This window comes from Cricetulus griseus, chromosome 3 (assembly GCF_003668045.3).
Source record: "Cricetulus griseus strain 17A/GY chromosome 3, alternate assembly CriGri-PICRH-1.0, whole genome shotgun sequence".
Classification (NCBI taxonomy): Eukaryota; Metazoa; Chordata; class Mammalia; order Rodentia; family Cricetidae; genus Cricetulus; species Cricetulus griseus.
The window spans coordinates 52,596,314-52,621,637 of record NC_048596.1 but is presented as its reverse complement, the minus strand read 5'-3'; the positions used below and the strand labels follow the sequence as shown (position 1 = coordinate 52,621,637).

At 48.4% G+C, this 25,324-nt stretch overlaps 1 protein-coding gene across 5 annotated transcripts; it reads right to left on the bottom strand.

Annotated features, from left to right (window-relative positions):
• Positions 1–11,793: 11,793 nt before the first annotated feature.
• On the bottom strand, positions 11,794–25,310 carry Rps6ka4 (ribosomal protein S6 kinase A4). Of its 5 annotated transcripts, none has more exons than XM_027408462.2 (17): positions 25,151–25,310; positions 24,992–25,063; positions 24,093–24,311; positions 23,884–23,999; positions 22,480–22,587; positions 22,208–22,288; positions 22,032–22,135; positions 21,778–21,928; positions 18,400–18,564; positions 14,794–14,922; positions 14,494–14,627; positions 14,312–14,405; positions 13,842–14,015; positions 13,561–13,755; positions 13,185–13,344; positions 12,879–13,042; positions 11,794–12,695 (listed from the first exon to the last, which is right to left on the bottom strand). In XM_027408462.2, exons 1-17 carry the CDS (start codon positions 25,203–25,205, stop codon positions 12,495–12,497), a joined length of 2,322 nt encoding a protein of 773 aa, XP_027264263.1. In that variant the 5' UTR covers positions 25,206–25,310; the 3' UTR covers positions 11,794–12,494. The 5 variants fall into 5 exon arrangements, with proteins under 5 accessions (XP_027264263.1, XP_027264265.1, XP_027264266.1 ...); XM_027408463.2 differs by having other exon boundaries at positions 12,495–12,695; positions 25,038–25,063; positions 25,151–25,259; XM_027408464.2 differs by lacking the exon at positions 24,093–24,311.
• Between the last annotated feature and the right edge of the window lie 14 nt (positions 25,311–25,324).

Genomic DNA, 25,324 nt, shown 5'->3' with positions numbered 1-25,324 from the left:
TACAGCCTGGCAGAGGATAGTACCTTCTGGCTCCTTGCGGCCGAGACACACTTTGCCTGAGACCAGCCTGCACTGCCTAGGTGGCCTAGGAGCGGTCACCGTGGCTTCTCAGGTGAGGCAAAAGCCTGCGAATGGCAGGCATTCAGAGCGGGCCGATGGGGAGGGCTTGATGCAGGAGCTGCCTGGAGTGGGACTCACCTCGCCCCTCCCTCCCTGCATGAGGACAATGGCCTGCTGGCATGCGGCATGCACAGGGTGCAGGCATCCTTCACAGAGGTGTCTGTCTATGGCGGGTGCACGGGTAGCAAACCTCTGGAGAAAGATGCCTGTGGCTCACAACCACCTTGAATGAGATCTGGTGCCCTCTGCTGGCATGCAGGCACAAGACTGTATACATAATAAATAAATAAAATATTTTTTTAAAAAGTAAATTCAATGAACTACTTTTTATCCTATTTCTAAATCCCTCTTTTTTCTTTTCAGAGTAGATTCAACAATCTACCCTTATGTCTTATCATATCTATATCCCCCTTTTTCTTTTCAAAATGAGAACTCTAAATCTTAATGCCTTTGTTCAACTTTTTTTCCTGACCATAACCAATAACAGCTTGGAACTGATCCCCTGGACAATGACAAATATCTATAATCCATTGGATGACAAAAACCACCTACCCCACCTCTTGGGAATATGGGGTTCATGTTCTTAAAGTTGCTTCCTACTGTCTGGGGGTGATGGCATCTTTAGGGGATCCTGAAAAGAAAATTTTTGGTTAATTGTCAAGTCCTGGAAGAGGTAGCTGTATCATTTGTTGTCCAGTATCTGTATAATAGGAAAGTGCAGGGCTTGTCTCAGGTCCTGGCTAGATGAGGCTGGATCATCTCAGCTGGTCACCTGGGAACTGTTCTGAGCAGTTGGTAGTCCAAAGCTGATCTTTAGATGCTGTTTTTCAGCTTAGTTGTGTTATCATAGTCCTGCTAAATCATCATTGTGGGGCCCCATCTTCCTTTTGGAGACTTCAAAGGTCACTCTTAGGCATGGTACTATTCAGCTATTAGGTTCTTCATAGCTGCATTTTAGCCTTCAGGATGAATGTAAACTCCCTTGGACCTAGGTCTATTGTTATTTAGATAGGAGCCATTCACCACAGAGGCCAGGACAGCCTGCAGCCATTAGCTGATATCTTAAAAACAATAGGAGTTGAGGCTCTCTGTACTCAGGCAGGATGGAATAGATTTCCAATATACAGGGCCTCAACCTTCTGTCCCATATCAGATGGCTCTTCTGACATGAAACAGAGATTCTGGATTTTACTTTTAACTAGCATGCTTTGGTTTAGAGGAGGAGAGAGCCATGTTCCAACTCTAAAGCCAGCTTTAATTTTTAATTAGACTGGGTCTACAAAAAGACCATTTGCATTATAAGTCTGTAGAGAAAAGCAGAAACAAACATTTAGGAAGATTTATGAAATTGTATTGAAGGGACCAGCTCCCCATTTCAGCAGCCATTGCAGTAGCACATGCTCGCCATGACCTTGTCCTAGTCACTAGAAGTCAGATGCCTGCCTCGTGACAAGGAACGAATCAGAAGTTAGCTGGTGGTGCTATGCTTTACGGCTCTGGGTGTGCTTTATGGACAAGTGCACAGCAATGACTCGCAGAGCATAGCAACCATCCTGGGAGGGCCTATGGGCCATAACAACCAATTGGCCAATCAACACAGGGCAAGCCCTCCAAGGCTGGAGGCACACCAATCCTGAGCCTGTGTGTACCCCTAGACACTCCCCTTACACTACCCTATAAGATCTCTCTGCAGCCCCTTCGAGCTGTCTTTGCTAGCCATCCGCCATGGCGGGTGGGTGAAAGACCCGAGCTAACAGGGGGTTAGCTCGTTAAACAACAATAAAGCCTCATGCAGTTTGCAGCAAGTTTTCGAATCTGCCTGGTTATTGGGGTGACCGAAGTCCTGGGCTGGGACCAGGAGGCCTGAGTTTTCCGGGGGTCTAATAGGCCAAAGTACTCTTTTTCTTGGGACATTTTTTCTGGGTGATTTGTCCTTTTACTCTACCTGTCTTATTTGTCCAGTGGTCTTCAGATTCCTTAGTTGGATGCCTTCATTCTCCTGAAAAGACAAAAGTAAAACCCTGCCCCAACCCCAATTTTTGGGGAGGTTCCCTTATGGCAAGTTATATCTGATCAAATGAAAAGTATTTGTTAGTTTTAAAGTTAGTTTACATTAAATGGCCATGGTGTTTGATTAATTATCACCTCTTCTAATCATGGGGAGTCTTGTTGAAATCTAATCTTTATCAATTTTTGATGGTATCCATAGTTTTTCTTCTACTGTGGAAACAGAAGCAAAACCCCTTCCCCAATGTAGTACATGTTCTGGTTTCCATTCCGAGATCAAGACATATTTAAAGTATATAGGCTGATTTAATTGCACAGTTTTTTCTATTATCCAATGTCTCTCCATAGCTGTTGTTCCTTTCTCATTAGTATTCAGAAAATTCAAAGCTAATAAAGCACTATGCAATCTATTTCTGGAGGTCTTTATTACTCCTTTCTGTTTATTTAGCACATCATTTAGAGTTTGATTTGGTCTTTCTATAACTGCTTGCTTTGTAGGATTGTTTGGTATACCTGTAATGTGCTTTATATAATAATAAGCAAAAAACATGTTTCATTTTCTTAGAGACATATGCTAGAACATTGTTAGTCTTAAATTGTACAGGTATTCCATGATGGTCATACTTCTGACAAATGTGTGATTACAGAATCAGCCTTTTCAGAACTCAAAGCAGTTGCTCATTGAAAATCTGAATATGTATCAAATTCTACAAAATGAAACACATCCATCTGCCAGATTTCATTCCTTTGAGAACCTTTTGGGATACTTCCTGCTGGTAGTGGAATTTGGTTGTATACAGAACAAGTAGGACATTTCCTTATAATTTCCTTGGCATGTTGCCAAGTGATGGAAAAATCTTTTTTTCAAATGTTTGCTATTGACACAATGTTTTTTTTTACGAAATTCTAAGACATCCAGACATTTCTATCAATAATTGATCAATTTTGGCATTACTTTGTGCTAGAGGGCCTGGTAGAACCATATGGGATCAGCTGATTCCTATCCCTGATTATTTCTTGTAACTGAATAAATAACAAAGTCAATTCTGTATAAATTCAGCAGTTTCAATATGCAAAACAACTCTTTCTGCATATTGTGAATCAGTAACTACTTTGAGAGGTTCCCTAAAATCCATTAATACCATGTGAATAGCAATAATTCTAACTTTTGGACAGAATCATAAGTGCTTTGAGCCACTTTTGGCTCATTTTCTTGGGCATGGTCACAGGTGTGGACATGACAAGAAAAAGATTGAGTTGGGGTCAGAAGCCCCTTCATGTATCAAAGAGCATCAAGGTGGCAAGGTCTGCATCCTTGGGGCTGGTGTGACTCGATAGTCACTTTTTTCCTATGTAAGTTATTTTTTCCTAATAAACTCCATGTTATCTTACTCGTCAAGCATCCTGATTTCTATGCCTAAACAGGGTGGAGCTATTTAATATTCCCTGTGGGAGAACTGTCCATTGATATCTCTTAACAGGCTGAGAATTATTATAAGTAGGTACCATGAAGGCAGTTTTCTCTGTCTTTTTCTTTTAAAGGTATAGTGAAGAAACAATCTTTTAAATCAATAACTATAAGAGGCCATCTTTTAGGTAATAAAGAAGGCAAAGGAATTTAAGACTGTAAAGAGTCCATTGGCTGAATCATCTTATTAATAGCTCTTAGATCTGCTACCATTCTCCATTTTCTAGATTTCTTTTTAATAACAAATACTGGAGAATTCCAAGAGCTGGTTGATTCAGCTCCCCATTTCAGTAGCCATAACAGCCTGACACGTGTTTGCCTGGCCTTGCCTTGGTCACTAGGAGGTCAGATGCTGGCTTCGTGGCAAAGAACCAATCAGAAGTTAGCTGGTAGTGCTATGCTTTATGGCTCTGGGTGTCCTTTATGGACAAGTGCACAGCAATGACGCACAGAGCATAGCAACCACCTTGGGAGAGCCTATGGGTCATAACAACCAGTTGACCAATCAACACAGGGCAAACCCTCCAAGCCTGGAGGCACACCAATCCTGAGCCTGTGTGTACCCCTAGACCCTCCCCTTACGCTGCCCTATAAGATCTCTATGTCGTGGCTTCGCCACATCGTTCCTAGCCATTTGCCATGGTTGATGGATGAAAGGCCCAAGCTAACATGGGGTTAGCTCGTTAAACAACTGCAATAAAACCTTTTGCTGTTTGCATCAAGCTTTCACCTCCACCTGGTGATTGGGGTGGCCGAGGTCCTGGGCTGAGATCCTGGGGACCTGAGCCTGGGGGGGGGAGGGGCGGTATTTAACTGTCAGTTGTTCTAAGGCTTGCAGTTTCTCTGTTGTTAAAGGCCATTGCTCAAACCATACAGGTTTGTCTGTCAATCATTTTAAAGGTAGGGCTGGTGGTGTGTCTTTGAAAGATCAGGAGCTGTTGTGCCCTGTTCTAGTACACCCTGAATGGTCAGTGACTGTTCCTTATAATACCTTCTAACGTTTTTCCCAGAAATATATGTTAATTTATGGTTTGTTTCTGAGATTGGAAAAATGAGTTTATTTATTTACTTATTTTTATTTTATGTGCATTGGTGTTTTGCCTGCATGTATGTCTGTGTGAGGGTGTCAGAAACCCTGGAACTGGAGTTACAGTCTTGAGCTGCCATGTGGGTGCTGGGAATTGAACCCAGGTCCTCTGGAAGAGCAGCAAGTAGTCTTAACTGAGCCATCTCTTCAGCCTCCAAGATTGGAGTAATATTAATCAAAGTATTCCATTACTGTAGCAAATCATGTCTCCGTAAGTTCATTGCTACGTTAGCCACATACAGCTTTAATTTTCTTCTCTGTTCTTCTGTATGTATACATTTGACCCATCTCACACTCTGTTTTACTGAGATAAATTTCTAATCCCTAAAAGCTTAACATTTACCTTCTGAAGAAACCAATTTGGATACCAGGACTCTAGTGCAATCATTGTGACATCTGCACCTATGTCTACAAGGCCTTCAAAGACAATGTAATTTTTTTGTTTTTGTTTTGATTTTCCAAGACAGGGTTTCTCTGTGTAGCTTTGGAGCCTGTCCTGGAACTTGCTCTGTAGACCCTGCTGGCCTCAAACTCACAGAGATCTGCCTGACTCTTCCTCCCAAGTGCTGGGATTAAAGTTGTGTGCCACCACCACCTGGCAGCAGTATGGTTTCTTACAATAGAAATGACTGGACCAAATTAGGCTGGGGGACTTTGAGAGGCCCCTCAAGGCATTTCCCCAAGGATTACCTTGAATGTCCCTTGTTGACCTACATTCATTTGTCCAATGCCTGCCTTTGCTGCACCTTCGGTATAATCTAAAAGGAGGGGCATTCCTTTTGAATTATACTTAGAAAAAAAAACATTGTTTCTAGGAACGCCCTGCCTACAATCCCTTTATAAGTGAACTTGTTTGCCACAATCAAAGCACTTGATATTTTGATTTTTCTTCACACCTCTGGAACTCACTTCTCCTATCCATGCATCATCATGGTCATGAGATCCAATATTGGTTGTATCTCAGACCCATTCCTCCGAGGGTGCTGATCTTGCCTTTAACGGCCTAATTAGACTTTTGCATTGTGCATTAGCATTTTAAAAAGCCAGAGATTCCATTATTATCTGTCTGGCTTCTGAATCTGGTATCATTCTATTTACTGCTAATGTCAGTCTTTATAAGAAATCATTGAAGGCTTCCTTTGGGCCCTGTATGACTTTAGTAAATGATTTGATTTTCTTTCCTACTTCTCCAGTTCTGTCCCAAGCATTCAAAGCTGCTGTGAGGCATAAAGCCAGGGCGTGGTTATCATATAGAAATTGTCTTTGTTCTTCAGCACAATCTCCCTCTCCAAGTAGTTAGTGTTGGGAGACTTTCATACCTCTAGCCTTACTTCATCTTTCTATCAGGTCTGTCATTGTAGTCGGGGATCAAGCTCTAAGCTGCTTTAACCAAGTCTCTCCAGCCTCTGGGGATAATTCTGTTACAAGTTGTCCATGAGTTTAACATCTGTTTCACAAAAGGTGAATGCATGCCATATGAGACTATGGCTTCCTTGAATCTCCTTAAATCTAACATTTCCACAGGAGTCCGTTTAACTCTTGCACAGCCTTGGGGATACCTGTCACTTGGCATTTGTTCCTGCAAGGTGACTGATTAAATTAAAGTTGGTTGTTTGAAAACCTTAGGCTGTTCCTCTCTAACCTTATAATGTAATGCTGAAATTATTTCTCCACTAAATTCCTCTGTCTGGACCTGAATATCTCTATGATCTGTTTTATTGTTTTTCTAAAACTTGTACCTTAACACTCATATTAACCAACTTTTTAGTCATAAAATAAAAATGATAAAACTGATAATGTCAAAAAACTGATAATCTCTATAATTGACATTACATAAGTTCCATTTAAATTAGTTATCCTCTCATTTAACTGTTTCACTTTCAAACTGTCCAGCATATTATCATACAGAGACCTAAATCCCTCCATTGTAATAGTGTTTCCTATTTATTAACATGGGGGAAAACTCTCTTTTATTTTTAACTAACTCTCCCCTTTGAGAGTTCTCAACTGTCTCACCAAATCTGCTGATGGTGCTGTATGAGGCTGCCACTGCATAGAAAGTCTGATCAGAGGACATAGGTGGTGCACAGCCTGGCTGAGGACAGGTGCTGCTCAAATGTAGCTGTGAGCTGTTGAGCTGAGAGTTACAGCCCAAGGAGAGGGGGTCTAGGGAATGCCCTCCACCCATGGTTGGGAGGTGGAGAGAGAGAGAGAGAGAGAGAGAGAGAGAGAGAGAGAGAGAGAGAGAGAGAGATGGCTGGCTGAAAAATACACACAGGATTGTGTATAAGAAACACGTGGCAGGAGTTGCCCGAAGGCAGAGCCTATCCAGGGTGGGTAACTCTTGTGGCATTTGGAGCTCACGTGCTTCTGTGGTTTAAGTGGCAGCTGTACACTGCTTTAGAGAGGATACAACAGAAAATCCAAGCTTGCTCAGAGGCTTGGGGAAAAAAGAAAAGAAATGTGCAGCTTCAGCAAGTGCTGGTGACTGCAAAGCCATAGGCAAGCAGCTTGTTTGTGAATTTGTGCCTGTAAGTTGGGCGTCAATATGTATCACAAGTTCTAATAGGTCTTAATAACAAAAGCCTAGAGTCAGATATTGGGGTGGGGAGGGGGTGAAAGCTGAAAGATCAGAGAAGCAGAGCAGCCAGTCACTAGAACTCTTACCTCTACAAAATCCTCAGACTGAAAAGACACCGAGTTCCTGTCTCCATCTGTCTATATTCCTCTCTCCACTCAGCCATCTTACTTCCTGTCTGTCTGTGCAGATCTCCAGACCTCTATGGTTAGCTAGTGGCTAGCTCTGCCCTCTGATCTTCAAGCAAGCTTTGTTAGAGTATAAAGAAGATATCACCACACTATTTTCCATCCCTGGCACCCCATATACTGAAGGGACCAGCCTCCTGCTTTGGCAGCCATGACAGGCTAACATGTGCTTACCTGACCTTACCTCTCCTGTCCTAGTCACTAGAGGTCAGAAACTCTCTTCCGTGGCAAGGAACCAATCAAAAGTTAACTGGCGGAGCTGTGCTTTACAATATAAGTGCACAACAGTGACATGCAGAGCATAGCAACCACCCTGGGAGGGCCTATGGGCCATAACAACCAGTTGACCAATCAACACAGGACAAGTCACCCAAGCCTGGAAGAGCACCAATCCTGAGACTGTTGCATACCCCTGGACACTTCCCATACGCTACCCATTGTATTCTCCTGCCTCGTGGCTTCTCGGGGTCCTTCTCCAAGCATCTGCCACCATGAACAAATGAAGGGCCGGAGTAAATGGGGTTAGCTGGTTAAACAACAATAAAAGAATCTTTGCTTTTGCATTGAAATGAGTCTCGGTGATTTGGGGGTTTCAGAATTTGGGCACAACAATACCTGTATGTGCAGTATTCAAGAGGTAGAAGCAGGAGAATCAGGAATTCACAGTTATCCTTGGCTACATATGAAGTTACAGGCCCACCTGGGCTACACAGGACCTTTCCTCAGAAGGAAAAGGAAAATGTGGAGGTGTAGTGGTGCTTTCCTTTAATCCTAGCACTCTGGAGGCAAAAGCAGATCTTTGTGAGTTCAAGGACAGCATGCTCTACATAGTCAAATCCAGGACAGCCAGGACTATATGGAAAGACCCTGTCTCAAAAACACTGCTTCTCTCTCTCTCTCTCTCTCTCTCTCTCTCTCTCTCTCTCTGTGTGTGTGTGTGTGTGTGTGTGTGTGTGTGTGTGAAGATTATCTGTGGATCATCATGCCAAATGACTCTTCACTTTCTTCTCCCTTGTATTTTTTGACTTTTCCTTCAAGCAATAGCCAATTAATTTGAAGTTTTACTATCTGGTTATTTGTTTGAGTAATCTGGAACTACTCAAGAATTCATGTGTATGCACAAACATACCATGGCACACACTTGAGACCAGAGGACAACTTGAGTAAGTTGGTTCTCTTCCTCCAACGTGTGTCCTAGTGATGGAACCCACGTTGTTGGGCCTAGCAACCACCCTTGCCAACTAAACCATCGCACCAGCCTCCAAGACATTTTTAGACTTACTTATTTTTATTTTTTAAGTGGGTGGGTGTTTTGCCTGCATGGATGTCTGTACACCATGTGCATGCCTTGTGCCCACAGAGGCCAGAAGAGTGTGTCAGAGCCCCTGAAACTACTGGAGTTACAAACAATCATTAGCCATCATGTAGGAATCAAACCCAGGTATTCTGGTGGAGCAACAGCACTCTTATCCACAAAACCACCTCTCCCTTCCTCCTTCAAAAGGTTTTTTTTTTTTTAATGCAATAGTCTACGTTAGTGAGTGTCTAATGAAATGAATCAGTTTCCTAACTTTCGTTTGTTAGTTTTTAAAGCCCAGGATCACCCTTGAATTTGTTATGTATCCAAGGATGACCAAGGATGACCTTGAACTCCTGATCCTACTTGCCTTCACTACTGAGTGTTGGATTACAGATGTGTTTTATGTAGCACTGGGCATGGAAACTAGGTCTTCATACATGCTATAAAGGCACTCCATCAACTGCCCCATTTTCAAATACATATATCTTTTTTTCTTGAGACAGGGCTTGTCCTCATAGCCCTGACTGTCCTAGAACTCACTATGAAGACCAAGCTGGTCTTGAACTCGGAGAGATCTGTCTGCCTTTGTCTGCCTCTGCCTCCTTGCCTCTTCAGGGCTGGGATTAAAGGTGTGTGCTACCAATGCCCAGCTCCATTTTCCTATCTTAAGTGAGGTTCCCACTTGCAGTGCTCAGGAAGAGTCCTGCACACCAGAAGAATTCAATGAATACTTAGTGGCTGAGTGTTCATACCCCAACACCTGCTGATTCCCAAACAATTCTTTTTGATGGACAGGGAAGTCTGAACTATTGGATAAGTTCCAGGACAGTCAAGGCTACACAGAAAAAACTCTGTCATCATTTCCTCCTTCTGGGGGTGGGAGGGGGACCTATTACCTGATTTTTTTTCATCTGTAACCAGAATCCAGAGTTTGCTAGATCCCGTCTTGCCTTAAAGAGGCCTCCAGACCCAAATATCCACATGGGGTGAATAAGGAGGGAACACTGGGAAATGTGGCCCAGAGGGCTGTTTTTACCCACATCAGGCCTGGTCAGAAGTTGTGTTGAGTTATGTAGTTTCAAGAGCCTAAAATGACTTGTATTTTGCTTAAGTGAGCTAAAGTTATCTACTGGTCACAAACCTGGCCAGAACTGCCCAGACATACACACCAGAGATGAGTTTGTCCTATGTCAAAAAACTCAGGAGCAGGGCTGGAAAGATGTCTCTGAGGTTAAGAGCATCAGTTGCTCTTCCAAAGGACCTGGGTTTGATTCCCAACACCCAAATGGTGGCTCACAATGGAACTCCAATTCCAGTGGGATCTGGCACCCTCTGCTGGCTTCAGATGGCACTGTGTGCACAGACATACGCCAAAGCAAAACAAGGGGGGGGGCGGGGGAGACAAGATCTCCTGAGTAAATTAGGAGTGTGGAGGGCAAGGGGAAGAGTGGGAGGGGATAGGAGAGAAGGAAAGGAGAGTGGGGAAAATTGTATATAACTCAATTAAAAATGTCAAATTAATTGATTGATTGATTAAATGAAAAGCAAATAAAAGGTTTTTTTAAAGCTCAGGAGCTGGTTGAGTGTTTTCCTAGGATGCACAAAGCACCAGGTTGGATTGTGGTGGTGCACACACTCAGAAGGTAGCAGTGGAGTGAAGAGTTTCAGGCCCAGGTAACTGTGAGTTCCAGAACAGCCTGAGCTACTAGGTCTCAAAAAGCAAATGATGAGGGTAGAGGGTAGGAGTGGGGAAGGGGTGGGAGGTTGGCTGAGTAAATAATAATCCCCAGGGTCCCCATACATGTGGGATGGGGTTGGTGGCCAGAAGGCTAAGTAGCGATTTCCGGAGCTAGCTGGATGGCCAAATCAGCCCCATCTGCAATCCATCTGCAATCCATCGAGTAAGATGGAGGGTAATAGAGGAAGACAAGACCCTCAACATCAACCTCGGGTCTCTGCACAAATGCACACATGCCTGAACACAAGTGCACCCACATTAACATAAACAGGCACGCACACTAAGGAAACAAAACGATGGGCCTGGGGAGGGAGGTCAGTCGGTAAGGCTTCCAGTACAGGGGGAGGACACGAGTTGAGAGCCTGCATCCCCAGCCTTACAGGGGAAGAGACAGATGAAACCCTGAAGCTGATGGGTAACCTGCTTCACCCACCCAGTAGATCAGCCTCAGGTTCAGTGAGAAACACTGTCTCAAAAAATAAAGAAGGAGGCCATCAAGGCGGTGCATGCCTTTCATGCCAGCATTTGGGAAATGGAGGCAGATGGATATCTGTGAGTTGAGGCCAACCTGGTCTACATACTGAGTTCCAGGACAGCCAATACTATGTGGAAACCCTGACTTAAACATTAATTAATTGTCGGGCATTGGTGGTGCACACCTTTAATCCCAGCACTCGGGAGGCAGAGGCAAGCAGATCTCTGTGAGTTTGAGGCCAGCCTGGTCTCCAGAGCGAGTGCCAGGACAGGCTCCAAAGCTACACAGAGAAACCCTGTCTCAAAAATCAAAAAAAAATAATTAATATTAAAGATGGAGAGCAATGAAGGACCTATGTGAACCCCAGGTGTCCACACACAAATATACATATATGTATGCATTCACAGTGGTATGTTTAACAAATCCCAGTTAGTAGGAAGGTTAACGGAAACCCATCACTGGTGATGCAGTAAGTCCACCAGACTAAATTAATAAATCCAGGTTTAATCTGAGCAAAGCATTCCTGGTGGCCCCAGGGGAACAGAAAACCAGGAACTACCTGGTGAATCCAGAGGTGGGGGGCTTTTAATGCCCCACCATGGAGCGCCAACAGCCTTTTTAGGGGCAGAGTCTGAACTGAGATGACTCCAAGGGAGGGCCTGCTCTTGGCACCTTGAGGGCAGGGTTTGGAACTCAGCTATCAAACACACAGGTGCACACCACACAGCTAAGTGACAAGGAATGAGGGCGACCTTCTTGACACCATCTCAAAGGTCTACCTGTCCCTCCAGCCCCAGCTCCAGACACCCCCAGCACAAACACAAACCACAAGCAGAACTGAATGGAGTTTTATTTTAAAGTCAAAGGCACAGCCTAAAAGGGCTGAGGCAGTGACTGTGGATGCCAAGCCCAGACCCCCAAGGCTCCACCCGCAGCCAGAAGCAGCTGTGCCCATGAGGAATGGGTGAGTGAGAAAGGGGCTTCCCTGTAGGGAGCACCTACCTCCTTCCTTAGCCCCACTAGGGGAGAAGCCAGCTGACATAAAAGTGATGTATCTCAGTAATGCTCTAGAGGTTCCCCAGGGTTTCTCTCTCATTCCCAACACAGGTCTTTGGTGGACATAATTGCACACGGTCCATAAAGTGACAACATATTGACGGGTGTCCCATCCCAGGGGGCTCCTGATTTGTTCCCCATGGCAACTGCGTGCTTAAGAATGGCAGAGGATGCCCTTGCTTAGTGGAGTAGGCCCTGGGAGGGGCCTTCTCTCCTGATGAGGCAGTGTGGGGGGTGGGGGTGGGCAAACCCCACTCTGCTCACAACACTTGCTTCCCTGTGTCCCTAACTCTTATCTGGTAAGACATTTTTTAAAAAATCTCTGCTTATAAAAATACTTCTGCTCTGTCTGGGACTGGGTGGGGAGGGCAGGGCAATTCCTGGGGATCAGAGTGGGAGCCACTGGCATAAGTCTGGTGGCAGCACCGGGCTCGCGGGTCACAGCTCCTAAGGAGAAGGGGGTCACAGTGGCGGGAGCTAGGAGGGGGACAAGGGGCCGTTGGCTCGGCGGGGTGCCCCCTTGGTGGCAGAGGCTGATAGGCGACCGGAGGAGGCAGGCACTGGGGAGCCGCGGCGGGAGGCGGCTGCGCTCCTGAGCTTCTGCTTGCGCCTCTTGGCCAGAGGCGCATTCTCCACGCTTTTCAGAAAGAAGCCCTCGCGTTTGCCTCGGTTGAACGCCTGGGAAAGGAGGATGAGTGTCCCCACCTGGCCTGATTTTGTTTGCTGATTCTCCCTTGGAACCTCAGAGCGCATCCCATAATGCCCAGATCTACAGGCCCCAGGCCTCCATCCTCCAGAGGTCAGGACCCCCTCCCTACCTATCAAAGGCCGGGATCCGCCCACCAGCGGCCCTCCCCTTACCATGAAAGTGGCGTTGAGCCCAGAGCGCACAGCTGGCCCAGAGGACTCCAGCACATCGGGCGTCCGAAGCGGAGGAGAAGAGCGCGCGCTGCCATCCTGAAGCCACGAGCTGCTTCGCAGCCCCTCCAGCTTCAGTCGCTTGGCGGGGTCCACTGTCAGTAGCCCTAGTGGCAGAACAGGGACATGCTAGAAAGGGCGACTCCCTCAGTTCCCGCACCCGTTCCTTAACCAGGACGTCTGATCGAGGACTCGCTTGCCTCACACAAATACCCTCCACAAACATGCCCAAGCGTTCCAGCTCCGCACCTCGGACCAGTTCCTTGGCTTCCTCCGACACACCCTGCCAGGCTTCCCCGTCCAGTGAGAAGCGCCCTTCCCGGATCTTGCACATGATCTCAGCTGCCTGGCTTTGCCCGCCCTGGCCTGAAGACCCTTGGAAGGGAACCTGCCCCGACAGCATCATATACTAGGAGGAGATGAAGAAGAGAGACGGGTCCAGGATGCAAAACGGAGGCTGCATCCTCAACCCACCAAGCACCAATGCCCTCTCCACTCCAGGGACCCAAGAGTGATGGGCCCTCGATCCCACCATCACAGACACCTTGCTTTGCATCATGGCCTCAAAGACACTGCTACCCCCACTAACACACCTGATAACCCCAGGTTCCTCCGAGAACCTTACCAAAATGACACCCAGGCTCCAAAGATCGCAGGACTCATCGTAGCCCTGCTGTGCCAGCAGCTCGGGGGCTGCGTACTGCAGCGTGAAGCAAGGAGTCTGCATGGGCCCCGCCGGGCTCTGCGGCCGCAGTCGCGCGAACCCAAAGTCGATGATCTTCACCGGAGCTCCCGGAGTGTCATCCGCGTACAAGATGTTCTACAGAAGGGAGGCGGGCGACAGTCAGTGGCAGCCCGGTGCAGGTGCCAGGCAGTCCTGCCCCGCCGCCTGGGCCCAGCGCCCACCTCCGGCTTGAGGTCGCGGTGCACCACACCCGCCTCCTCGTGCATAAAGCTCACAGCAGACACCAGGCTGCGCAGGATCTGGCTGGCCTCCGACTCGCTGAAGAGCCGCTTCTTACGGATGCGTTCCAGCAGCTCCCCTCCTCGCAGCAACTCCAGGACCAGGTAAGTGTGCAACTGCGGAAGACGCGGCGGGTCACCACCACCACCTGCGGGCCTCAGTATCTCTGGAGCCCGCAAATTCCACTTCTGGACACACACACCCACTAACTGCTTTCCAGGACCTCTTTATCCAATTTTACTCCCAGTCCCCTAAGCTCTGTTTCCTGGGTGTTCTCCTCACATTGCATTTCTCCTCCATCCTCAGCAGTATCCCACAGTCCTCGGGTCCTACGCCCCGCAGATCCTGCTTCTAGGGTCGCCTTCTCTCCCATCCCCCACTCCACAGGCCGCCCCTAACAAGCGTCAGTCACCTGGTCATGAAACACCTCATGCAAATTCACCACGTTAGGGTGTGACTGGCACAGGCGAAGGGCAGCCACCTCGCGCTGTGTGTTTTCCTCCAGCCTAGGGACAAAGCAGGAGGGGTTACAGTGACCTACCAGGCCCTTATCCCCAGGTTTCTCTGTGGGTCCTGCCCAAAGCCGGCTCCCACCTGCGGCTGAGGATCTTGACAGCGAATTCCTGGCCACTCTGGCGCTGGCGACATCTCCGACACACAGAGAAGCTGCCCTGACCCAGGGCGGGCTCCCGAAGGTCCAACTCATACTGCTGGAAGAAGGGCGAGTCCTGGAGGCAAGGGGGTGGGGGCAGTCAGATTCTCACCCTGGAGCTGGGTGGCCGTGTTATGGCCAATGGCCTACACCCAAGTCATACCACCAGCAACCAGGCCAGAATCCCCCCCACCCTGAGGACTCAAAAAAGCCAATACCATCTCCATCCCAGGCCAGCCCACCTGCATCATGGCACTCCTGGCTACTGCTGCCCTGCCAGGCCTATGCCCAGCACCAGGTGCCTCCAGCACGTCAGTCATCACTGCATTGTTGTGGTCGAAGAGGATGGACGGTGCCACGAAGGAGTATCCCTGCAACGATGAATGTCAGGGTCAGATGCTCGGGGGGCTGCTTTGCAAGTTAGTACCAGGGCTGAGTTCATCAGAGGGGGACCTCCACAAAGGGGTTAGGAGCATTCTTACATCCCGGTGCACACAGCCTGTGTGGACACATTTTATTCAACCTTGTTTTATAATCACTTGGGGCCGTGTCTATCCTCCTAGTGTGTGACATCCCGTTTTTCTCATCACAGTGACAGACCTAGGATAGACTAGTGGCCCAGGATAGCACAGAAGGGCTGCACCTGTTGTCACAGACACTTAACTTAATTCAGTAATATCTACTAATGAAGAAAACAACTCTCTTCCTTCACAGACTTTGGCCTCCTCGGCAAGGTGGGGCTGCCAAGGAAAGGCAAAGAGACTAGAAAGTGGATCTCTGCCTTTCATATAGACACGAGTCATGGCAATTTCAAAGTTTTGTTGTTATTATTGTTTTGTTTATGTTTCGATTTTGTTGCTGTTGTTTTGGGTTTATTCATTTGTTTTGAGACAAGGTCTTATATGTAGACCAGGCTGGCCTGAACTCAGAGATCCCACCTGGCTCTGCCTCCTGAGTCCTGAGATTTAAAGGCCTGTGGCACCATGCCCAGTCTTTGCTTTGTTTTGAGACAGGGACTTGTTATGTAACCTTGGTTGGCTTGGTACTCACTATGTAGCCCAGGCTATCCTCAAACTCACAGCAGTCCTCCTGCCTCTGTCTCCTAATGCTGGAGTTACAGGTGTACATTAGCATGTGGCACTATTGGTTTTTTTAAAAACAGATTCCAAGTGGATGGTATTTTCTCCTATTAAGATCATTAGCACATCCCCAGTGGCCAGATCACATTGTAGGTGCTCAACAGAGTCTCACTATGCTAACCTCAAATTCTCAATCCTCTTACCTCAGCCCTCTGAGTCCTGAGATGGCCAGTGTAATACCATCCTAACTGGCTGGATCCATCATCCTCACTATTGTTCTTAATATGTTCTACAGGCTGGACTTGAGCTCTGGGGGGAGGGCGGGGGGACACGACACAGGAATTAATCCCAATCCTTAGGGATTTCTAGACCAGTCATGTCAAAATGATCAGCAGTGATGCTGGGATCAAGTGTACAGGAAAGGAAACCCCAGGGAGGCAGGTAGGTGGTTTGGCTAATGGGGAGCTTGCCAGGTGACTGCTCTGGGGCAAGCAGAACAACAGAGGTGTGGCGTGGGTGCCTCTGGAAAGCAGTGGTACTGCCTGGGGCATGGGAGAATGATAGGCACTGAGAGATGAAGCTGACACAGGACCACACCATCCCAGGCTCTGGATGCAGAGCTAAGGCAAGCCTTATCATTAGCCCCAAATTCTAAACAAATGTGCCGTGCCAGGGCCATGTCTAGCTGTGGTATAAGCATAGCATCTCTCCCCTGAGTGCCCACCTAGCAATTCTGAAAATCATTAATATTTTTTAGTCAGGTGGTAGTGGCACACATCTTTAACCCCAGCACTCGGGAGGCAGAGGCAGGCAGATCTCTGTGAGTTCAAGGCCAGCCTGGTCTACAAAGATACACAAAGAAACGCTGTCTCAAAAAATAAAATAACAATAACAATAGTAATAATTTTTTGAGACTAAGTCTCATGTACCCCAGGCTGACCTCAAACTCCATGTATAGCAAAGGATGACCTTGAACTCCTGATCCTTCTGCCTATACTTCCCCAGTGCTGGGATTACAGGTGGTTGCACCAACACAGTTTATGCAGTGCTGGGACGAAAGCCAAGCTTCACACAAGCAAACAAAGTTCTCTGCCCTTCATAATTTTTGTTTGTTTTTTGAGACAGGATTTCTCTGTGTAGCCTTGGCTATCCTGGAACTTGCTCTGTAGATCCGCCTGCCTCTGCCTCCCAAATGCTGGGATTAAAGGCAGGTGCCATCACTATCTGGCAAAAGCAGTATTTTTTATTTATTTATTCTATACATGTGGGTATTTTGTCTACATGCATGCCTGTGCACCACATGTGTGCAATTCCCTCAGAGGCAAGAAGAGGACATCAGATCCCTTGGAATTTGCACTGTAGATGGTTATAAACCACCATGTGGGTGCTGGCAATTGAATTCCTATCATTTGGAAGAACAGTGCCCTTAAACACTGAGCAATCTCTCTAGACCCCATAGCAGTGACCCCTTTGGGGTAGAATGACCCATTCACAGGGGTCACCTAAGACCATCAGGAATATCAGATAATTACATTACAATTCATAACAGTAACAAAATTACAGTTATGAAGTAGCAACAAAAATAATTTTATCATTGGGGGTCATCACAAAACAAGGAACTATATTAAAGGATTGTAGCATTAGGAAGGTTGAGAACCACTAGCCTAAAGCAATTTTTTATATGACAAGGAGATGGTGGAATGGAAAGGAAATTAAAAGCAAGGCCTGAAGGTACAAGCCTGTGTTTCAGCTGCTTAGGAGACTGAAGATAAAAGTTCAAGTCCAGTGTGGGCAACCCATCAGTGTCATGTCTCAAAATAAAAAGCAAAAGGGGTTAGTGGCATGGCTCGGTGGCAGAGCACTCCTTAGCACAAGGCCTGATGGGAGCCTTCTGTGTATATGATTGTCTTATTGGTTGATAAATAAAGTACTGTTGGCCAATAGGAAAACAAGATAGGTGGGATTCAGAGTCAAGGAGGATTCTGGGAAAGGTAGGAGAAAGCCCAGAGTCACCATGTGAGTCCTGGGAGACAGGACGCTTCTGCTGGTATCCGATAAGATAAATCTTATAAAATATATAGATTTATGATAATTAAGACTGAGCTAGCAGATGAGAAATCCTAGTCATTTGCCAAGCAGCATTTGTACCTAATATATGTCTCTGTGTGTTACTTGGGACCTTAACGTTGTGGCAGGCAGAACTTGGGTGGTCTGTCAGAAAGTGCCCACATGGCAGCAGGACTCAGGCAGCTTAGCAGAAAGACTTATTGTTACAAAGGCCCTACATTTAATCCCCAATATATAAAGGGGAAACAGGGACTGGAGAGATGGCTCAGCAGCTAAGAGCACTGGCTGCTCTTCCAAAGGACCTGTGTTTGATTCCCAGCACCTACATGGTAGCTCACAACTGTCTGTAATCCAGTCCCAAGGGATCTGACACCTTCTTCTGGCCTCCTTAGGCACTAGGCATGCTCATGGTGCATAAACATTCAAACAGTCAAAAACAAACAAACAAGCAAAAAAACTATACACAAAAAAAAATAAATGGACAAATAAATAAAAATTTTAAGAGGGTGAGCAGACGTGACACAGCTGTGGTGGCTTCTGTAGCTGACAACCTCAGGCAACCCCTAGGAAGTGGAAAGGTCCAAGGAGCATGGATGTGTCTCAGCATGGCCCGGGGACTGTGCAGTGACTTTCCCAGCAGGACTGAAGCAGGCAGTAGTGTCCTGCATCTCCTCCACTGGGGCCTGGTGGTTTCCCACTCACCTGAAAGATCCTAGAGTCCCCAGGTGGAGGGCTGCCAGCAGGGGAGTAGACAGGCTCCAGCCGGGTGAATTCTTCCGCAAAATTACCCACATCCAGCTCTGAGCGAATCTGGGGCCGGAATGGGGCTGGGATCTTCCTGGCAGCCAGAGCAGCCCAATCCAGACCCTGGGGAGGAAAGGTCAGGGGTGAGAGGTGAGAAGAGGCTGAGTCACTCTGGTTCCTCTGTTGTGTGGGATAGCACCTTTCCGGCTGGGCCTAGCCTTGAGCGACTGGTCTGAGTTACTCCATTTCGAGTCTAACTGCCATGGAAGAACAACTATTACATCTTGTTAATACAAGTGAACAACCGCCATCTGCCACACAGCCAGGGGCACAAGCTGATAAATATTTGTATCTAATAAATAAGGACACCTGGAAATACACCAATCCGTGTGCCAGGGCATAGCTCACGATAGAGTGCTTCCCTAGATGTGCTCAAAGCCCTAGGTCCAATCCTCAGAATGCATAAACTGGGCACACCTGTAATCCCAGGACCAGGGAGATGGAGGCAGGAGGATCAGAAATACAAGGTCATCCTCAGCTACACAGATAGTTCGAGACCCTGGTGTGATATCAGAAAAACCAGTCACATGAACATATCACATAAAAAGGAAGTCCCTCACCTGGGACTATGAAAAGAAGAATCCCAAGACCAAAATGTGGCTGGCCTGCTACCTAGTCACTGGGTCACAGGCAACAACCTCATCCAGGAGAATTGTCAGCAGAGGACTCCTGCCTCTGACCCAGGCTCCCACACAGCCTCTCCTTCAGTGACATTCAGCCTACTTCAGACTGAGCCCATAAACAGCCTGTTACCTGGCCCTGCATCTGCTCTATGCCTTCAGGACAACCTCAGCAGTTCGCCTCTTTAACCCTTTCTTGGGGCTGGAGAGATGGCTCAGAGGTTAAGAGCACTGACTGCTCTTCCAGAGGTCCTGAGTTCAATTCCCAGCAACCACATGGTGGCCACAACCATCAGTTATGAGATCTGGTGCCCTCTTCTGATGTGCAGATATACACGGAAGCAGAATGTTGTACACATAATAAATAAATAAATAAATAAAAACCCTTTCTTAACATTTTTGTATATCGTGTGGCATGTGGACCAGTAATTAAAGAGTTGATATTCATAATTAAGATGGGAATAAAGGGGAGGTGAGATGGCTTCATAAATAAAGGCACTTGCGTCAGGCATGGTAGCACACGCCTTTAATCCCAGCACTTGGGAGGCAGAGGCAGGCGGATCTCTGTGAGTTCGAGGCCAGGCTGGTCTACAGAGCCAGTTCCAGGACAGCCTGGGCTACACAGAGAGACCTTGTCTCAATAAACCAAAAGCCAGGACATGCATGTGGAGGCCAGAGGACAACTTGTCGGGTTCTCTCCTTCCACTATGTGTGTCCCATGAAGTGAGTTCAGGTTGTCAGCCTTGGTGGCAAATGCCTTTTCTGGCTCTTCCTTCCTTCCACCACTACACAAAATTAAGTTTTTCAAAAAGATTAGAATAAAAGAACCTATGGATATGAGGTTTTAATGCCAGCACTCAAAAGGCAGAGGCAGACAGATCTCTGAGTTCGAAGCCAACCTGGTCTACAAATCGAGTTCTAGGATAGCCAGGACTACACAGAGAAACCCTGTCTCGAAAAAACAAAAAAGAAAGAAAAAAAAAAACTTGACTGCCAACAGCCAGTTATCAAATGAAACTGGATTATCAGACAATCAAACTGATGCAGCTTATGAGTTTACTGTTACTCATATTAATTCTGACATTATGGAGAAGTGCAAAGAAGCCCATCTATTTCTGACATAGCACACAATAATCAGTAAGAGGCCGGGACGTAGAGACCCCACTTTCCTGCACCTACCCTCACTGGGCAGCTCCCCAAGAGCAAAGGCTCTGACCCTGAAGTAGGCAGCCTCCCAGCCTACCTCCTCCCCTTTCTCCTTACAGGCCTCCACTTGGCACAACTGTCAGTTCCTGAACTTGTAATGGCCATGACATCAAAACACAAAGGAGCTGGGCCTGGAGAGACGGCTCAGTGGATAAGAGCCCTGGCTGCTGCTCTTCCAGAGGACCCATGTGGACGCTTCCATTCCCAGCATCCACATGCTTCGTAATTCCAATCTGATGCCTTCTGCTTTCCACAGACACTGCACACACATAGTACACAGACAAATGAAGATAAATAAACAAATATTCCTGAATGAAGAAACACTTTCCTTCAGATTTTTCACTTCTGGGAGAGAGCGCCTGCCCTTTTATATATGTTTAGACTAATGTAACATAGTTAACTAATCTCTACCCAGCATCCATTTTTCCTGTCTTTTTTTCTTTAGCACCATAATCCTAACATAACACCATCATACAAGCACTTCCTTATAGATGATTGTGTCCAATAGCCAGCAGCTGTCAGGGGGAGCCCAGAGAAGCACCTAGAAGGGAAGGTGTAAGCAGCTGACAAATGCCCTCCCTGCCCTTCTTCCTCCTGCTTCTTGCCTGGGAAGCAGTCTAGGTAGCAAGAGCCCTTTGGAGCCACAAAGCAACCCTGGGGATGGATGTCACATGCTAAGAATGGAGAAACAAATCAGAAAAAAAAAAAAAAAGCTTGGATTTCCAAAGACAACCCAGTCCAGACTTCTTTCACGTGAGGAGCTTCTCCCCATTATACACCTACCCACTGTACGTGCACATATATACGTGTGTGTGTGTGTGTGTGTGTGTGTGTGTGTGTGTGTGTGTGTCTGTGCAGTAGCCTCTAAAGAGCTTTCCAAAGAAAGGGCAGAAGGAAGTGCCATGCCTCAAATACCTTGGGGCTTCTGCAGAGTGACAAGTGAGTGCTCTCCCAGCACCCAGTCAAAGCTTGGGCTGTCCCAGAAACTCCCTGAAGGAAGTGGACCCTGCTCATCTGCATCTTGAGCTCTACTCTTGCTCACACCTCTGCCTAGGGTCTGGGAGAGGAAGACTCTGGTCTGAGAGCAACCCAGGAGGCCCTCCTAGGCTGGGATTCCAATATGGAGGCAGAGTGCCTGGCCATAAATGGATGTTCTTGTTGCCATATCAGACAGGTGCCAAATCAAATGCCTATGTGTAAATAGAAGAAGGCGTCAGTTAGGAAAAGCCATGCAGTGAGGTCTAATGTGAAGGCTCCATGCCAGTTCCTGTATTCTCAGAGAGCTGCCTGGTGAGAGTAGTCTGAGGACAGCGGGGTCTCCACATTCTGCTCTTTGACCCCTTATTGTGTGTAACATCAGAAAAGCATGGATACATCTGCGCTAACCATGCTGCAGCCCAGCCTACAGAGGTGTAGCAAATGAGAGGAGGTCATAGGTTAAAAGCCTCACCTGGAAAAAGGGGTGATTCTTGACTTCCTGCGCACCCTGGGGACCCGCGCCCAACCTCTTCTTAGGGTCTTTGCACAGCAGCCGCTGTAGCAGGTCCTGTGCCACAGGCCCAATCCGGAGGGGGAAGGGAGGGGAGCACTTCAAGATCCGTCTGGGAGGATGGGTGGGGGTGTCAGGGGCAGCAAGCCCCCTCCCAGCCCAGCCCAGGCAGGCCGTATAGCCCTCAGCTGCCCTCCATGACCTGAACAACTTACCGAGACACCTCGGCCTGAGTGTTCCTCTCTCCCTCCAATGTGAAGGGCGAGGCCCCTGTCAGCAGCTCGAAGAGCAGGATGCCCAGGCTCCACCAGTCCACAGCCTATGGGGTAAGGCCAGAGTGAAGGCCTTGTGTGCTCAGCCTTACCCTGCCTTCTTCACCCAGATAACCCACCTTGCCGTGTCCAGCCTTGCTTCGGATGATTTCGGGGGCCATGTACTCGATTGTGCCACAGAAGGAGAAGGTCCGCTCTTTCTGAGAAGCAGAGAGGACCCATTGGGATACCTTAACCTCTCCCATGCCCCAAAGCTCCTAAAGGCTTAGAGCAGAGCTTGCTCAACTTTTGTACCCATCCACTCTGCAGCCCCCAGGGTGCTGATACAGAGGAAGAAGCAGGACAAAGGCCTGGCTGGGAACACCGTGGGCCAAGTCCTCCATCCACTCACCTCCTCCGTCAGAAACTCCTTGCTCAGCCCAAAGTCTGTGAGGACAATGTGACCTTCCGAGTCAAGCAAGACATTCTCTAGCTTCAGGTCACGGTAGATGATGCCCAGCTGGCAGAAGGAAAAAGGACATTGAGTGTTTCCCTGATACACCCTACACAGCCTCAGCCCTGCAGGTCCCCACTTGGGATAAAGAGGCATCTTGAAGCTCTTTAGCCTGCAGGGTTATCTCCAGGGCAGGACTAAGCATAGGCAAGCTAGCAATTAGAAAAGTCACTGGAAGCTGGGTGTTAGTGGCGCACGCCTTTAATCCCAGCACTCGGGAGGCAGAGGCAGGCAGATCTCTGTGAGTACAATGCCAGCCTGGTCTCTAGAGCGAGTGCCAGGATAGGCTCCAAAGCTACACAGAGAAACCCTGTCTCGAAAAACCAAAAAAGAAAAGAAAAGAAAGAAGGAAGGAAGGAAGGAAGAAAGGAAGAAAAGTCACTGGACCCAGCCATGTAAGTAAGCTCACAGCTGTCATCCTAGTACATGGGAGGCTATGGCAGGAGGCCAGCCTAGGCTAGCCAGCAATTACCAGGAGAGTCTGGCTGCAGAGTGAGACTCTGTCTAAAACAATACAAAACCAACCAAAAAAAGAAAAAAGAAGAAAGGGCTGGGCCTGGCAGTGATCCATTAGTGGAGTGCTTGCCTAGCATGAGGCCCTGGGTTGGATCCCCAACAGCACACAAAACTGAGCCTTACAGCATTACATGCCTGTAATCTCAGTACTAAAGAGACAGACGCAGCAGGGTCAGATGTCCATAGTCATTCTTGACTACACAGGGAGTTCAAGGCCAGTTTGAGCTACATAAGATGCTGGGGGCAGGGGGTGTTAAACAAGATGGATCAGCAGGTAAAGTGCTTGCGGGGAAAGTCTCTCAACCTGAGTTTGATCCCCAGAACCCATGTAAAGGTGGAAGGAGAGAATTAATGTTACAGAATCTGACCCACATACATGCTGTGACATATATGCACCTACATGAATCACACATACACACAGTTAAAAAAAATAAGAAAGGAATAGAAAAGGACCGCGGACATTATAAAGCAAAATGGCCCTGTGGCCAAGTTCTCCAGGAGGAGTGGTGTGAACAAAAAGCCCCATTTCAAAGGCCTTAGGGACTGAGGTCTGAGGTCACCACTGGAGGAAGTCCGGTGAAGGTAAGCCTGAGTTCCTGTTAGAGGAAAGCCCCTTCCAGAAGGTTCTGGGGCGGGAGACCCTACCAGGTAGTAGTGTTTCATGCCCAGAGGCCAACACAAGCAATTCTTTCAAGGTTCCCACCCAAGCCATCCCAGAAGCAGGAAGCCCCTCATCAGGCTCAGGGCAGGCCCCCAGAGAGCAGCCAAAAGTTAGGCCTCTCTTACCTTGTGCAGGTGTTCCAGGGCCAGCACAATCTCACCCCCGTACACTCGAACCTCAGCCTCCTTAAAGTACTGGCGCTGGTAGAGGTGAGTGAACATCTCGCCACCGCTCACATAGTCTAGGGGTGCAGGAGAGGTTGAGATGCTCCCCTATAAGGTAGCCTAACCTAACTCCCGTCCCCCTCCAAAGCCAGGATGTGACAGGCCCTCACCCAGGATGAGGTGCAGCTTGGCATCCGTCTGGAAGGCGTAGTGCAGTGTAACCAGGAAGGGCGCCTGGCGCACCAGCTCCAGCACCGAGCGTTCGGTGCGGGTGTGCTCCTGCGTCTTGGCGCGCTGCACCAACGCTGCCTTGCGTAGCACCTTCATGGCATACAGCTTGCCCGCATCGTGCCCACCCGCCTTCCGAACCAGGAACACCTTCCCGTAGGCTGTGGGAGCAGCAAGCAAGCGGATGGAAAGTGGGCTGTAACTGCGAGGGCGGTGCAGACTAGTGGGAAGAGGTGTGCAGGGGTGCAAAAGGCTGACAGAGCCTTCTAAGGAAAAGGTGAGCAACTCCCTAGAGGGTGCTCAGCTAAGCCTAAGAAGCAATGTGCAGTGCAAACTAGCCTGGGGAGCTTACAGTAACTCCAGAAGGCCTGCGGGGCGGGGAGGGGGCGGGGCACGTGCAAACCTGGGATGATCAGAGAGCTGAGAAAGGATGAAAACGCTGGCACCAGAGGCAGAGGCGCACTCCCAGACAGGGGAGGGATGTGCAAACCCGGACTGGAGGATTTGCAAAATACAAGAATGGGGCTCGCAAGGGGAAAGGGGGAGAAGCTATGCAAAGCTCTTGGGAGGGAGTCAAACCCGCAAAGAGACTAGGAAATTGCAGCAGGGGGGCATGCACGCACAGGACTTTGCAGAGAGGAGTGATGTCAACGTGGACGCCCTGCAAGTGGGCATGGAACCCTGGTACGGTAGGGCGGGGCGGGAAAGGGGAGCTATGCCGGGAAAGGGTGGGGGGGACCTCCCCAGCAGCCAGGCCCAGGCCCAGGCCCAGGAGGGTGAGCGGGCAGAAGGCCCAAAGCACCATGCCAGGGGCACTGGCCCAGTGAACGCGGTTCCTCACCTCCCGTGCCTAGCACCTTGAGCAGCGCGAAGTTCTCCACGCTCACCTTCTCCTCATGCCCAGTCAGGTTGGCTGCGGGCACAGGGGGGCGAATGAGCCCAGCGGGTCGCTGACTCTTGCCACCCGTCCGGGGCAGCCGCCTCGGGATCCCGCACCCACCTTCAGTGATCTGCAGCTCCACGGCGCAGCCCTCTTCCTCATCCTCGTCTCCCATGGCGGGCGGGTCTCTGGGGCCCGCGCGGCTGGGGCTCCGGGCGGCGCCGGTTACATGGCGGCTCCGGCCGGGGCGGGTGCTTCCTGGTGCCGCCTCCAGGGCCGAGCGGGCGCCGGCAC

Excerpts from the sequence above, each read along its gene's own strand:
- Rps6ka4 (XM_027408462.2), bottom strand. The coding sequence starts at position 25,205 with ATGGGAGACGAGGATGAGGAAGAGGGCTGCGCCGTGGAGCTGCAGATC. Across the intron at positions 24,312-24,991 it reads CAAGGTGCTAGGCACGGGAG|CCTACGGGAAGGTGTTCCTG; the intron begins GTGAGGAACCGC and ends CTGCTCCCACAG. Across the intron at positions 22,588-23,883 it reads CCCTGGAACACCTGCACAAG|CTGGGCATCATCTACCGTGA; the intron begins GTAAGAGAGGCC and ends TCCTTCTGCCAG.